This window comes from Carassius carassius, chromosome 19 (genome assembly GCF_963082965.1).
Source record: "Carassius carassius chromosome 19, fCarCar2.1, whole genome shotgun sequence".
Lineage (NCBI taxonomy): Eukaryota > Metazoa > Chordata > Actinopteri > Cypriniformes > Cyprinidae > Carassius > Carassius carassius.
In genome coordinates this window covers 32,069,267-32,083,993 of record NC_081773.1, presented here as the reverse complement: position 1 = coordinate 32,083,993, position 14,727 = coordinate 32,069,267, and the positions used below count along the sequence as shown (strand labels likewise).

The 14,727-nt window shown below is 38.7% G+C and overlaps 1 protein-coding gene across 1 annotated transcript in view; it reads right to left on the bottom strand.

Moving 5' to 3' along the window:
- Positions 1-937: 937 nt before the first annotated feature.
- mxra5b (matrix-remodelling associated 5b) overlaps positions 938-14,727 on the bottom strand; it is a 15,146-nt gene continuing 1,356 nt past the window's right edge. Inside the window, exons 2-7 of the mRNA XM_059500724.1 lie at positions 14,571-14,727; positions 12,238-12,367; positions 11,649-12,039; positions 7,455-11,456; positions 5,638-6,538; positions 938-4,613 (exon numbers count right to left, since the gene is read on the bottom strand). The exon at positions 14,571-14,727 is cut by the window's right edge and continues 61 nt beyond it. Coding sequence (XP_059356707.1) covers positions 2,711-4,613; positions 5,638-6,538; positions 7,455-11,456; positions 11,649-12,039; positions 12,238-12,367; positions 14,571-14,727 — 7,484 coding nt within the window. The 3' untranslated portion in view covers positions 938-2,710. The remainder of the gene's footprint in view (positions 4,614-5,637; positions 6,539-7,454; positions 11,457-11,648; positions 12,040-12,237; positions 12,368-14,570) is intronic.

Genomic DNA, 14,727 nt, shown 5'->3' with positions numbered 1-14,727 from the left:
TTAAGAAAAATAGCATTTAAATGATAATTTTGCCACAGTTTTTGCTTGAACATGTTAGACATATCTAATCATTTCTGTAATACATTTTCATTTTCATTTTGCAACTTATAAAGCGTTAAAATTAGTATTCATTTTACATATTAAAACTGGTGTATGAAATGGCAAATGAAAATTATGTTATTTCATTTTCATTTTGCACCAAACGTTGCACAAATGTATTGGAAAATGTAAATGTAAATACAGAAATGCATTGTCATTTTACATATTGCATTGTCATTTTGCATATTACATTCCAAATTGAATAATGCTACCCATGTGCTTCCATAAATTATAGCTGTGAAACAAGCAATAATTAATTCGTTACAATGTATGAGATTGAATGAAATTGGATTTACTGATGACTAAAAAATACAAGGCTGATTACTGACTGAAAAATATGCATCACATTAAGTTTATTATTCTGTCAAAATGGTGAAATCAGAAATGCATGTAAATTAAAATGCTAATATTTTCAATTTAGGTCTAAATATTATTATGTGCATTAGTGTACTATTATTGTTTGTATTGGATAGTAGAGTGTGCATTAGACTATATATATATATATATATATATATATATATATATATATATATTAGACATGCTAGTATAGTACGGTGTCAAATTAAATTATTAATAAAATTAACAACCATTATATAAATTAAGTTATTTAGCTAAAACATGTTAGAATTTACTTTACAGTGCATGCATTAAATATATATATATATATATATATATATATATATATATATATATATATATATATATATAATATATAATATATAATATATATATATTTTTTTGTAAAATTAAAGCACGATATGTTAACAAATTACTAAAGAAGTATGAAAACAGTTTTTATTAAAAATGTAGCCAGTTCAAAATTGTGAATGCGTGTTAGTTTTTAGACAAAAACATACAAATAATTTATTAAAATAAATGAAAGATAATATACAGAGAAGGAATAAACAGACCCAAATACAGACTGTGTTCATTCGTGTGTTAAATCAGCACATTTCACCACAGTTTCACAAACTCAGAAGTGGCAAAAGAAAAAAAGTAATAATGTGCACTGGAAAACTTATTAAAACCTAATAATGTACACTGGAAGGAATCCCTGATTCCATGTATAAAACATTTTCACAATATTTTCATTTTGGCAAGCATAGCTTTTAGTAGCTGTGTCTCAAAACCTGATAAAAAGGTTGTGTGCTGATATACATAGACTAGTGAAATCAAAGCTGAGGGGACGATAAGAAAATCCTTTCAACAGTGAAAAGCACCAGTATGTTCCATCAGAATATGAATATAAGAATGCACCCAAATTTTATGTTGCATAGGCTATTAAGCATATTATCTTAGCAGCATGCTAATACAATCTGTTACACATGCAAAAGAAGCTGTTTAGAAAGCATCTGCATTCATCGCTTGCATCAGAAATTAGATTCAGTGAAGCCTATTTCATGCAATGAGCGCTTATTAACCAAAAGATGTGCATGAGTGGCTGTAAAAGAAGCTCCTATTAAAAAAACAATTCAATAAGTGTCAGGATGTTGGCTTTATCTAGCATTTTAATAAATGAGTGAAATTGTTCTATATTGCATTTTTAAGAATTCTTTCTGATGTGTCTGTTCCTTTTTTTTTTTTTTAAAGAAAAAAACATCTGCTAAATGACCGCATGCATGTAAATAAATGCATCCTTCTCATTTACTAAATGAATGCATGTTAAATGTGAAAATAATGTAGGTGCAAAAATCAGGATTCTATGAATAAATTGGTTTACACTTTACAAAAAAAGTCTCATTAGTCACTGCAACAATGAGCAATACATTTGTTACAGAATTTATTTAATCTTCCTTAGTGTTAATTAATAATACAGCTGTTCACTGTAAGTTCATGTTAGTTCAGGTGCGTTAAATAATATTAAGAGATACAACTTTTGATTTCAATAATATATTAGTAAATTATTAAATTCAACAACAATAAAATAAAAATGAAAGAAATTCTAAATCATATAGTCAATACTCTTAGCTGATGCTCAATGTAGTTGGCAAAATGAACATTATTGTAAGGCATTACCAATTAAATTGATGTGCTAAATGGAGCTTATGGTTCTTGATAACTAAAAGCACCATATAAATAGCAAATAAGATATTAAATAAATGGTAACACTTTATTTAAAGCCTTTATGTTTAATTCATTGTAAAGGGTTATTAAGGGGTATAATGCATTATAATTATTCATAATGTGCATTATAAATTATTACGAAATGCATAGTGTAACGATTAATTATTGAAGTGTTATAAAGTCTTAACTGGCAATGCATTATTACAAGGCATAATGCATTAAAACTACTTTTATAATGCATTATACATAAAGGTTTTAAGTAAAGTGTTACCAAATAAACAAACAAGCATGTGTAGAATTTAGTGAATTTTGCAGTTCTGTTGGTGCAAATTCCATGCAAGCTTGATTATCAGTTTACTTCCCAAGAGCATGAACGGACATCTATTAATGTAGAAATACTCCAGAGTCGCTTAAATTGAAGTGGATTAAAATATCACACTTTCATATTTACAAGAGTCAGTAAAAAGTGATTCCAAAAGATTATATATATTTTTTTACGAACAGTCTTAATGCAGTTCTTCGGGCTTGTCTGTAAAGTTAGTTTGCATCAAAACACATAGACATAAGTTGATCTGCTATCGCTACCGACCACGTTTTTGGCAGTGCACTTATAAACGCCATTGTCTCTGCTGGAAGGGTTCTGAATGACCAATGAACCTTGAGGATGGAGATACTTGTTTCCATAAAGTCGTGGCTGGATGCCGACCTTCAGCTGAAGACCGTCAGGCATTTCCCAAACCACCTCGGCTTTAGGCGTAGCGAGAGAAACACAGTTTAACTGAACAGCCACACCTGGACTAGCGTAAGTCACTGGTGATGGTCCTTTGGTTATCCGCGGTGGATACGCGATTACAATCACTGAAACCGACAGGCTGGACGATCCATGTTCATTAGTTGTTTGACAGAGGTACATCCCTCTATCGTACACAGACGTCCTTTGGACAGCAAGAGTGCCATTGTTTAGGACCGAATATCGTCCGGTCATCTGTGGTCGGGTTAAGACGACTCCGTTTGGTAGAGTCCAGGTAAGTTTGGGTAATGGTTGACCACTGGACAAACAGTTGAGATGCAGATTCTCACCGTTTATGATGCTGACAAGCGAGCTGTACTTGTTAGTGATTTCCGGTTTCCTGTTGGACTCTAATGTCACAATTCGCTCGACGTATCCGATGCTGTTGCGCCCGACACATCGATACCGTCCGATCTCAGAAACCGACGGGTCTCTAATAACTAAAGTGCCATCAAATCGATGATGAAAACGGAAAATACTAGTTCCCCTAAGAAGCGACGTCCCATTAGGGAGAATCCAAGTGATCTCTGGTGATGGTTTTCCTTCAACGGAACAATTTAGATGTATTATCTCATCCGAGAGTTGGACGGACTCTGTAGGGGGATTTCGCAGTCGTGGCTTTTCATCTCCTTCGGTCACCTCGAGTTGAAACTGCAGTTTGGCTTCTCCTCCTTTATTGTGTGCGATGCAAAGAAGCGCGACAGAATCGCTTATCCGCACTGTGTGGATGTCCAGCGTGCCATTGCGATGAACTGTAATCCTTGAGCCATAGTACGGTGCCGGAAGCACGATGTTGTTGGGAAACACCCACATGATCCTTGGAATTGGGTTGCCATTTGCTTTGCAGTCTAAAAGCACACGCTGATCCTTTACGACAGTTTTACGAACGATCCCAAGACTCTCAAATCCGTTTATAATCGGCGTTGACACAAGGACTTCAACATGAAAGACTTTCTTGTCAATTCCCACAACATTCCTAGCTGAGCATGTATAATTCCCACTGTCAAAACTCAGGATGTTTTGAATGTGCAAAGTGCCATCATTGGCGATCTGGTACTTCTCGGAAACTGGCACTATGGCCCGATGAGCCGGAGACGTCCATGTGATTACGGGAGTTGGCTCCCCTTTGGCGCTGCAGTTAAGTATGGCGTTTTCTCCGTAAGGAACTTTGACGATGCTGTAAACGTTGTTTCGGATAATTGGTGCAACCGCTACCACCTTGATATGAACCTTCATTTCATCTTTGCCAATCCGGTTCTCGGCGTAGCATGTGTAGTTGCCTTCCTCCTCCATTCCAACTTCGTTTAAATACAGCGTGCCGTTATCAAACATCACGTATCTCTTGCCGCGAACCCTGTTATCATCAGATTGAGGGATCCTGTTGACCATGGTACCGTCCGGTAGACTCCACGTGATTTCTGGGTTGGGAAGACCAGAAGCGACGCAGTCGACTTTTAGCTCTCCTCCATACGAAACCTCACGATCGCTCAGTGACGTGTAGTCGATTTTAGCCGCTTTCATCATCACATTGACTTTAAGTAGAACATAGTCGTCACCCATTTTGTTTCTGGCCACACAGAGATAGTCGCCTTCGTCCTTCTCAGTCACTGACGTGATAGTGAGTGTGCCATTGCTGAACACTTTCATTTTGCGATCAAAGCTAAAATGAGCGATAAAAAAGAGGTTATGTTATGATAAGTTTGACACTAGTAAATGTATCATTTATTACAGTTTGTAACTTCTGATAGCTAGAAAGAGTTCTTCTTTTGACATATTGCATGTTCAGATATTCAAAATACTCTGTGGGACATGAAAATTTTGTACAAATTATCAATAATGGTAACTTTTTCTTAAAAACGCTAGTGGGGAAAGAGTCAAGATCCATTTTTCAGCTACAAATTATAAAAATAAATTTGGATTAACTTATTTAAAAACCTTTTCAAGGCTATAAACAGAGCAAACCAATATTCTCATGCGAGCAGATATATTGCACTCCACTAAAATGTATTTTAGCTCTGGTTCATATCAAGATAATTATTTTAAGAACTCAAAACTTAATTCTAGTGAAAATAAACAACAACAAAAACGACAATCTGAAATCCTTGATCTCTTGTGTCAGAAACACCAAATATGAGCAAACTACTACTCACATTTAAATGTCAACAATGCCTATCTGTACATCTGTAGAGTTGCACATATATAAAGGCATTTCAGATTTAGTAGCACCACATGACGTTTTATCAAAGCGCAACAAAAAAAATTTAATTGTGCCAAAACCACAAATTTACTAAATCAAGGCTGTGTTTCCCCAAAGCATCATAAGCCAAAGCAGATCACACAGACCACTGGTGTTCATGGTTTCTAACATAGGCTTATGATGGGTTTGGGCAAAATATTGTTAGATCAGAATAACTATGCTTTCTTCTCTGCATTTGATTAACATTCTTTTTGTCTTTTGTCTCTATCCATTTATTTTCTTCTGATTTGTCTGTCTTCTGTAATTAATTTACTCTTCATGTTGTTTTGCTATTCGGTTAATCATGCCCTGTAACCAACAGTGTATATGGAGAGAATCAAAAGAATTCCACCGAGAGCCATTGTCATTTTGGTTGGTTATGGCTTCAGACAAAAATGTAAATTTAGCTGCATCCCCAATGAAAATATAGTATATGCAATTATTTTACCTGTAATATGCATCAACCAGTTTCTTAGACGGCGTCCTCCAGATGATCCTGGGATTGGGGCTTCCAGTGGCTGAACAGTTGAGACTCAGCTGACCTCCATAGCTGACATCAATACTGTGTGCAGAAGTGGACATGATTCTGGCCGTAGTGGAGCTCCTCTTCACCTGCAGATTCACAGTCCTTTTAGCAACACCCACCGAATTCACAGCCACGCATTCATAATTCCCAGAATTCTTCTCTGTAGGGTTACGAATAAACAGCGTCCCATTTGGGAAAACGAATAAATTGCTATTGATGAACTGCGAGGGGCGAAGCTGCACACCGGTAAACGTGACCCAGCGGAGAGTTGGACTTGGCGTGCCTTTAGTGGTGCAGTGCATGAACGCTGATTGTCCATCAGAGACAGTGTAGTTCTCCCAGAGCTGCTCTTGGATTGTGGGAGGTGAGGCTGCGATGTGGAGCCTCACGGAAAGGATGTCGGTTCCAGCAGCGTTGCTCGCTATGCATTTGTAGACGCCTTCGTCCAGGTAATTGGTGTTTTTGACTTGAAGCGTCCCATTGGTGAAGAGCATGACCTTCTGTTGGCTGTTACTAACAGCTCGCACCACCGATCGATCCGGAAGCACCCAGCTGATGTTTGGGATTGGGAGACCTTGTGCTTTGCATTCCAAGAAAGCATTGTTTCCTAGATAGACTGTTATATCTTTATGATGTGGCAGCATCATCCTGGGTGCATGGGCCAACACCACTAGGGTCACCATCATCTTGTCAATGCCGTGTGGATTGCGAGAGCTACAAAGATACTGCCCGCGGTCCTGAAGCTGGACATTGTGGATGACAAACGTTCCGTTGGACTGGACCTCAAATCGCTGGATTTTGTTATTTGATGATATGACGGCCCCTGTGGAAAATAAAGCATGAGGGAGAGGGATGAATGAATTTAGACCAATGAAAAGCTGCTTTTAGTCATTTAGACACATATATACAAAACAGAACAGAGACCAAATGTTTTAAATTAAAATATTTACAATTTAGAATTATGTGCTTTAAATTTCTACAAAAACACCACTAATATTGTTAGCTTTACATAATCTCTGTTTAGTCTCTATAATTTAATTAATATATTGTAAAGTAATAACACACACACACACACACACACACACACACACACACACACACACACACACACAGTGATTGAAAATAAATAACAAATGTGTCAAATTAATAATAAAAAAAAAACCAATATAACATTTATATTAAACACAAATAAGACATCAAATCGGTTAAATAAACTAAAAGAAAAATATCCAGAACTTATTAATAAAAAATATACAGACAAATATGCAGAAATACAGTATAATATACATTACGAATTTTTAAGCACAGATGTTATGCAGAAATACCAAAAAATTTAAGTTTTGCATAATTTCTAGTAGTACAGAAAGAGAAAGAGAGAGTGTAAGAAATATGAAAACAAGTGTCCAATTTATATATATACTTACACATACATACTGCAATGTGCACAAAAAGATGAAGTGTCAAATGAACCACAAGCAATGGTTGAACCTTTACAAATAATATTCAATTAAATAAATAAACAAACAAATAAATGAATAATAAAAAAATGTAAATTAAATAATAAAAATTAATAATAAAGCAAAACAAAACAAAACACAAATCATTTTTAGGGAAGTATTTAAGAAAAACCCATTTATCTTCTATTGTAAAATATTTATGCATTAAAATAATTATCCAATTCCTGCATATAATTCACAGTAACTGTACCTGCTTGCCATATCATACAGTATTTGAGTTACCTGTGGAGACTTTGGTCCAGGTCAGGAGGGGTTTTGGCTCCCCCACAGAATCACATGGTAACTGCACATCTGTCCCAGCATTCACAGTGACTGTGTGGAGTTTGGCAGCAGTGATCCTGGGCTTCATTTGCAGCACAGGAAGCATTTGCGGTCTTTGAGGAATCATAACTGCACCTGACTGTTTGTTCACTGGTTCATCGATCTGAATTTGGTTGTTTGGCTGCGTGGTGCTTGACACAGTCGTGGGATTTGAGGTGGCAGATCGAGTAGTTGCTGTCGGTATCTTAGGTGTAGTAGTTGATTTGTCATGGTTGAGAGAGTTTAAATCCACAGGTGAGGTGGTGCCAGAAGGTTTTCTGGTAATATTAGGGCTAATATTCACAGAAGGATTTCTACCGTTATAGTACGGATACCTGTGGTTAGTGCTGGGAAATCTTCCCCTGTGCCTGGAATCAATGTAATTTGTTCCAGGTTCTCTTGAATAAAATGGGATTCTATTGTTTGGTAAGAGATAACTGGGTATTGACTTTATAGCAGGTGTAGTAGTAGTAGTAGTCATCATTATAGTAGCTGAAGTAGTCGAAGTAGGCCCAGAAGTAGTAGCAGCTATCAACAGTGTAGTAGGTGCTTTTGTTTTTCCAATTAGTTGGATTGTATTTGGAATTATGGCTGTAGTTGCTGGTAATGTGATTGTGGGCAAAGTATTCAGTGTTGTAGGACGAATCAAAGGTTCATTGAGTTCATGGACAAACCTTTCCCTTTGGTCTTGCTTAGAAACAGAGTTTGGTTGTAAGAAGTAAATCTCATTAGTCTGCGTAGTAAGAGTAGGCGATTGTGATCTTGTGGCTAAAGACTCGGTTTGTCTCCCAACAGATATTATGGATTTTGGTGTTGAAGGAAAAGATACTTGGTTGTGAATGGATTTGTCTTCTTTAAAGCTTTCAGTTGGTTGTGAAAGTGGGGAGTCAAGGGGTTGTGGCATGGAGGTGACTAAATATTCTTCTGTAGAACTTACTTCCAATGTATCATTCTCTCTTAGAACATTGCTGAAGTGTGATTCAGGTAAGTGGAAGACATCCAGCCTGTCTGTGTCGAAAGTAAAGCTGATCTCTGTTGGATGAATCTCTTTGTTGGCCTTTGGTAATGCTGTCGAAAGCATGCCTGTGAACTCCTGCTGGGCAGTTGTCAGTGGGACCATTTCGATGCCAAGTCGAGATGTCGGATATACACTCGTGGGAACCAAGTACTCATCCATCTTCTCTGCAGATGCAATGCTTCTGTCTTCTTCCTCCTCGAAATAACTAATGTCTTTATTATCTAACTCTGATGTTGTGCTCATGAAGGGAGATGCAGATAGAGTTCTAGAGTTTGTAGGCATCTGTTGGATTCGGAGGAAATTGTTTGCCTTTACTTTGTGTATTTTTGAACTAGTTTTCTCATCCGGGAGCTGGATGGTGTTTTCCTCATTAATGGCATTTGGGAATACCCTCGGCACAGTAGGTTGAGTGGGAATAGTAGTCAGATATTCCGACGTGCTTTCAGCTAAGGTTTTAGAGTAAATGTGAGTGGTTACTGGGATAGTTGGATGGACTGACGAGCTTCCAGCTGGATTAGTGGACAAAATGTGAGCAGTGGTTGTACTAGTTGGATGGATCAACGTGTCTTCAGATGGGGTTCTGGAGTAAATGAGACCAGTAGCTGTAGAAGTTGGATAGATAATTGTGTCTTCAGCTGGGCTTGTTAGATCTGCTTTCAAAGTTGGAGCATGAACTCCTGCAGTCGTAGAGGTTGACCATGGTCTTCTTGATGGAAGCTTTGAGAACGGGAGTCTTAATTTTATTCGTCGCCTACCTCCAAATCTTCTCCTGGAGCTCCATTGATCTTTTGCTCTGGACGGTGAGTGTGGGCTTGATGTAGTAGCAAAGGAATTGCTGTCAGGCTGTCCAAAATCAAAACCCCCAATCTGTGACTGGACGCTGGTATTTTCTGAGAAACTGAGCTCATTTTCTTTCTCAGACTTCGGTTTGATGACAGACCTGGAATTTACTTGGTCATTTTCAGCACTTATGGTGCTCACATGCCCTCTTTCTTCAACATTCACCTCTTTCATAACATAATGGTGTCCAGATGTGGGATTTGAGATGTAAGGCACCTCATCTGAGCTAGTTTGTAATTCTGGAGGAGCCGTAAGGTATACGTTATTATTTTGTCCCTTGATATGGGGTGTAATTGCATGCTTGTGGAAAACATCCGCTTGGTGTGGCGTGCTGAAAGTGATTGACTCTTCCTGTGGACCAGAGTCTCCAGAAGAACTCTCAATGTCGTCAATCAACCCCGGATGATCTACATTTTCCATCTCTGCAGCACCATGTTGGACAATGTTAACTGATGAGTTCTTTTGAGAGGTTTTCTCACGGATTTTGGCCAAAAGAACAGCCCACTTCTTAGGGTCTATATTGTTCTTGGTATTAACAGTTCTTTGGTTTGTTAAGCCAGTTCTGTTTGGTTGTTCATGCATGCCCTTTCTAAAGGGTCGCCTATGGCGGATGTTGCCAAAATAACGCCCTTGAGTTCTTGCATTTGGACCCTTTCTTCGATTAATAAAGCTTCTGTTTGGTACTCGAGTTTCATCTCCGGAAGCTTCCTCTACATCCTCCAAATAGGCTTTTACTTTAGAGAAAACTCCCGCGGCAGATTGTGGCCGTATTAGATACTGTCGCAGTGGTTGAATTCCTTTCCGTCTCATAACAGTTAGTTTAGTCACCAGTACATCCACACCATGTTGGTTCATGGCAACACATTTGTGATATCCATTATTGTTGAGCTGACTATAAGGAATTAACAAAGTCCCATTGGGAAAGACTAAAGCCCTGGATGAATTTGCTTTGGCATTCAGTACACTGCCATCTGGAAATATCCAATTCACCATAGCATCTGGAGTTGCAGTAGTAAGACACGGCAAAGATGCAGACTCGCCAACAAACTTTGTTAAAGCATTTCCAAATTCTTCACCTGGAAGCGGGGTTGAGGACTCTGTAATGGAAAAACGGAAAGGCAGAACATCTGTATCTCCTGCAACCTCAGCAATGCAATAATAAACCCCAGAGTCTCTGTGCTCGACAGATTTAATGTGAAGTTTGCCACTGCTAGAAACAGTGACTCTTTTGTCGGTTGAGTCGAACGCAGCTTTAATCTTTGACCCATCGGGCATCATCCAGTGAACAGTAGCGTTTCCTGCGCTTTGCACACGGCAGTCCATTTCAATCGCACCACCCACAACAGAACTGAAGCTCGTCTGGGTTTTATTGTCATGTTCAATCATGACCCAAGATCTGACGGGCTCCTTGTCTGTAGTGGTTGTCAAATGAGTGTTAAGAATGAGTCTCATACTCTTGGAGGAGGAATAAGGCCTGTTTAATTTAATGTTCACGAAGGACTGCATGAGCCAAGATGGACGGGCTACAACATTGGCTCGGACGCCAGTGTAAAAATAGGTATCCCTTTCGATGTCCTGTCTGTATCTGTAGCTCAGCTCTGGCTCTCTACTTAACATGATTTCCCTTCGAAGATGCACAGGCACTTCACTATAGTACGCAAGAAGCCTCCAAAAGCTTTCATAGTTGTCTCTGTCCACAGGACACTCCAGGTCGAAGAAGAGAGTCACATTAGCAGCGATCTCTAGAGATTTCATATAATTCCAGCTGATTTTAGTGGGTTCTATTGGTTTAAGTATTTGACAGATCAAGTCCACTCTAGTCCCATGCTCATCAGATAAACCAAGGGAGATGTTTCCAAATGGTGGTTTGATCCTGTCGATGGGCAGAAGTTCATTCATGTTTTCCTCTTGTGAGACGTTCTTCCCTGGAGAGCTGATAGCTGGTCCAGAGCAGATGAACTCTTTGAGATCCAAGATGTCTTGTCCTTTAAGGTGTTTAGGAGACACACACAGTGGACAGAGCTGACCGCTGGCAAATGATCTGTCCTTTTTGCATTTCATCACTCCTAGAAAAACAAAACAAATCCAGACTTCAGAAGATGGAATTTGTTCTTCACTCAGTGTTCTAAATATTCAAACATCTAAACTGTTTCTCTTTTTATTTTTTAATTAACTAATTATCGATTTTTCTTTAACGCCAAAAATTATTAGGATATTAAGTAGAGATACTCAGAAGTACTCAGAAACAGTTTAATTACCTGGATTTCGTGCACTCCAGTCCTGTAACCAGCTCATCCGACAGTCGCAGCTCCATGGGTTTCCATATAAGAAGAGGTTCTCCAGCTGCGGCATGTTCTCCAGCATGTTTCTGGGCAGTGTGCTGAGGAGGTTTTCAGAGAGGTACAGGTGCTTCAGGGTAGACACGGGGAAACGCTGCAGCAGCGAGAACGTACTGAAAGTAGCAGGATGGATCTTCTGTAGATGGTTGGCCTCTAGATGGAGCAGACGCAGTGAGGTCAGCCCACTGAACGCATCCGGGTGGATGAACTCGATGCGGTTGTGGTCCAGATGGAGTCTAACAAGGGCCGTCAAACCAGAGAAGGTGTGACCGGTAATGACTCGCAGTTTGTTGTAGCTCATTTTTAAAACCTGCAGGAAACACAGTGAACTCTGTGTCATTTTGACAAACACAAGGCAACGCTTACAGCTGTAGTCTGTTTAGTATTTGAAATCTAACACAACACCATAGTCACTTTTACTTTGAATCTTTTTTAGTTAAAACTAATTCATTAGAACTACATACATGAAGGACTGCTAGTGTGCTTCACCAGATGACTGTGGTTTTACCTGCAATGAAACCAGATCCTGAAAAGCAGCTTCGGGTATTTTCTGCACATTGTTGCTGTGCATCATCAGCAGCTCTAGTTTTCGAAGGCCAGCAAAGGAGACGTCTGTGATGTGATTTATAGTGTTAAACCTGTTAGAGAGCAAATGCATTGTTGCCAATATTGTTATCTTATGTGGAAGTGTAAAAATATTGTTGTACTTCTTTTGTAACTTACTCTGGATAAAAATGTCTACTAAATGCATAAATATAAATGCTACATTTTTATGTGCACATACTAAAGTATGGAAGGCTGGGGCTAGTTGTCACATAGAAGTTGTCTCAAGAGCTGTTTTTTTTTTTATTTAATTTTATTCTATCCTGCAATCTTATTGCTAAGGTATTAATGTCTTAAAGTTGGCAAGACTCATGATTTTAACATACACGAGAGACCCGAGATACATCTTGAGACCAGAATATGTTTGCTTGAATAGAACAGAATAGAATCTAATAATTGCTTTAGTTTAAGTTTTGCTGAAAGTATTTTTTTTTGTCTTGCGCCTCTTATAACAGTTAGTCAAATGTGACAACTAATCAGTTTCTAATCAGCTGCTACAATTAGTTTCATACTGATTTGAAACAATCCGTATTGCATAAGTTCAACTGAAATACAACCCGAATTCCGGAAAAGTTGGGACGTTTTTTAAATTTTAATAAAATGAAAACTAAAAGACTTTCAAATCACATGAGCCAATATTTTATTCACAATAGAACATAGATAACGTAGCAAATGTTTAAACTGAGAAAGTTTACAATTTTATGCACAAAATGAGCTCATTTCAATTTTGATTTCTGCTACAGGTCTCAAAATAGTTGGGACGGGGCATGTTTACCATGGTGTAGCATCTCCTTTTCTTTTCAAAACAGTTTGAAGACGTCTGGGCATTGAGGCTATGAGTTGCTGGAGTTTTGCTGTAGGAATTTGGTCCCATTCTTGCCTTATATAGATTTCCAGCTGCTGAAGAGTTCGTGGTCGTCTTTGACGTATTTTTCATTTAATGATGGGCCAAATGTTCTCTATAGGTGAAAGATCTGGACTGCAGGCAGGCCAGGTTAGCACCCGGACTCTTCTACGACGAAGCCATGCTGTTGTTATAGCTGCAGTATGTGGTTTTGCATTGTCCTGCTGAAATAAACAAAGCCTTCCCTGAAATAGACGTTGTTTGGAGGGAAGCATATGTTGCTCTAAAACCTTTATATACCTTTCAGCATTCACAGAGCCTTCCAAAACATGCAAGCTGCCCATACCGTATGCACTTATGCACCCCCATACCATCAGAGATGCTGGCTTTTGAACTGAACGCTGATAACATGCTGGTAGGTCTCCCTCCTCTTTAGCCCGGAGGACACGGCGTCCGTGATTTCCAACAAGAATGTCAAATTTGGACTCGTCTGACCATAAAACACTATTCCACTTTGAAATAGTCCATTTTAAATGAGCCTTGGCCCACAGGACACGACGGCGCTTCTGGACCATGTTCACATATGGCTTCCTTTTTGCATGATAGAGCTTTAGTTGGCATCTGCTGATGGCACGGCGGATTGTGTTTACCGACAGTGGTTTCTGAAAGTATTCCTGGGCCCATTTAGTAATGTCATTGACACAATCATGCCGATGAGTGATGCAGTGTCGTCTGAGAGCCCGAAGACCACGGGCATCCAATAAAGGTCTCCGGCCTTGTCTCTTACACACAGAGATTTCTCCAGTTTCTCTGAATCTTTTGATGATGTTATGCACTGTAGATGATGAGATTTGCAAAGCCTTTGCAATTTGACGTTGAGGAACATTGTTTTCCACAATTGTTTTACGCAGTCTTTCACAGATTGGAGAGCCTCTGCCCATCTTTACTTCTGAGAGACTCTGCTTCTCTAAGACAAAGCTTTTATAGCTAATCATGTTACAGACCTGATATCAATTAACTTAATTAATCACTATATGTTCTCCCAGCTGAATTTTTTCAAAACTGCTTGCTTTTTTAGCCATTTGTTGCCCCCGTGCCAACTTTTTTGAGACCTGTAGCAGGCATTAAATTTTAAATGAGCTAATTAAGTGGATAAAAGTGTAAAATTTCTCAGTTTAAACATTTGCTACGTTATCTATGTTCTATTGTGAATAAAATATTGGCTCATGTGATTTGAAATTCCTTTAGTTTTCATTTTTATTAAAATTTAAAAAACGTCCCAACTTTTCCGGAATTCGGGTTGTAAATGTGGCTTGACTGTAAAATGCATGCAAACTCTTAATATTTCATATACATGATCCTATGATAAACCTCCAGTTTCTGCCATGACTTACCCAAAGTTAATGCGCTGGACCTGTCTGGAGATGCCTGTGGGAACGGTCAGGAGCGCACGGAAGGTGCAGTGCACTTCAGCGGGAGCAGAGCAGGCGCACAGCCGCGGACAAACCCCACCAGAGACATGAAAACTGACCAGCAGCATCAGCACCAGCA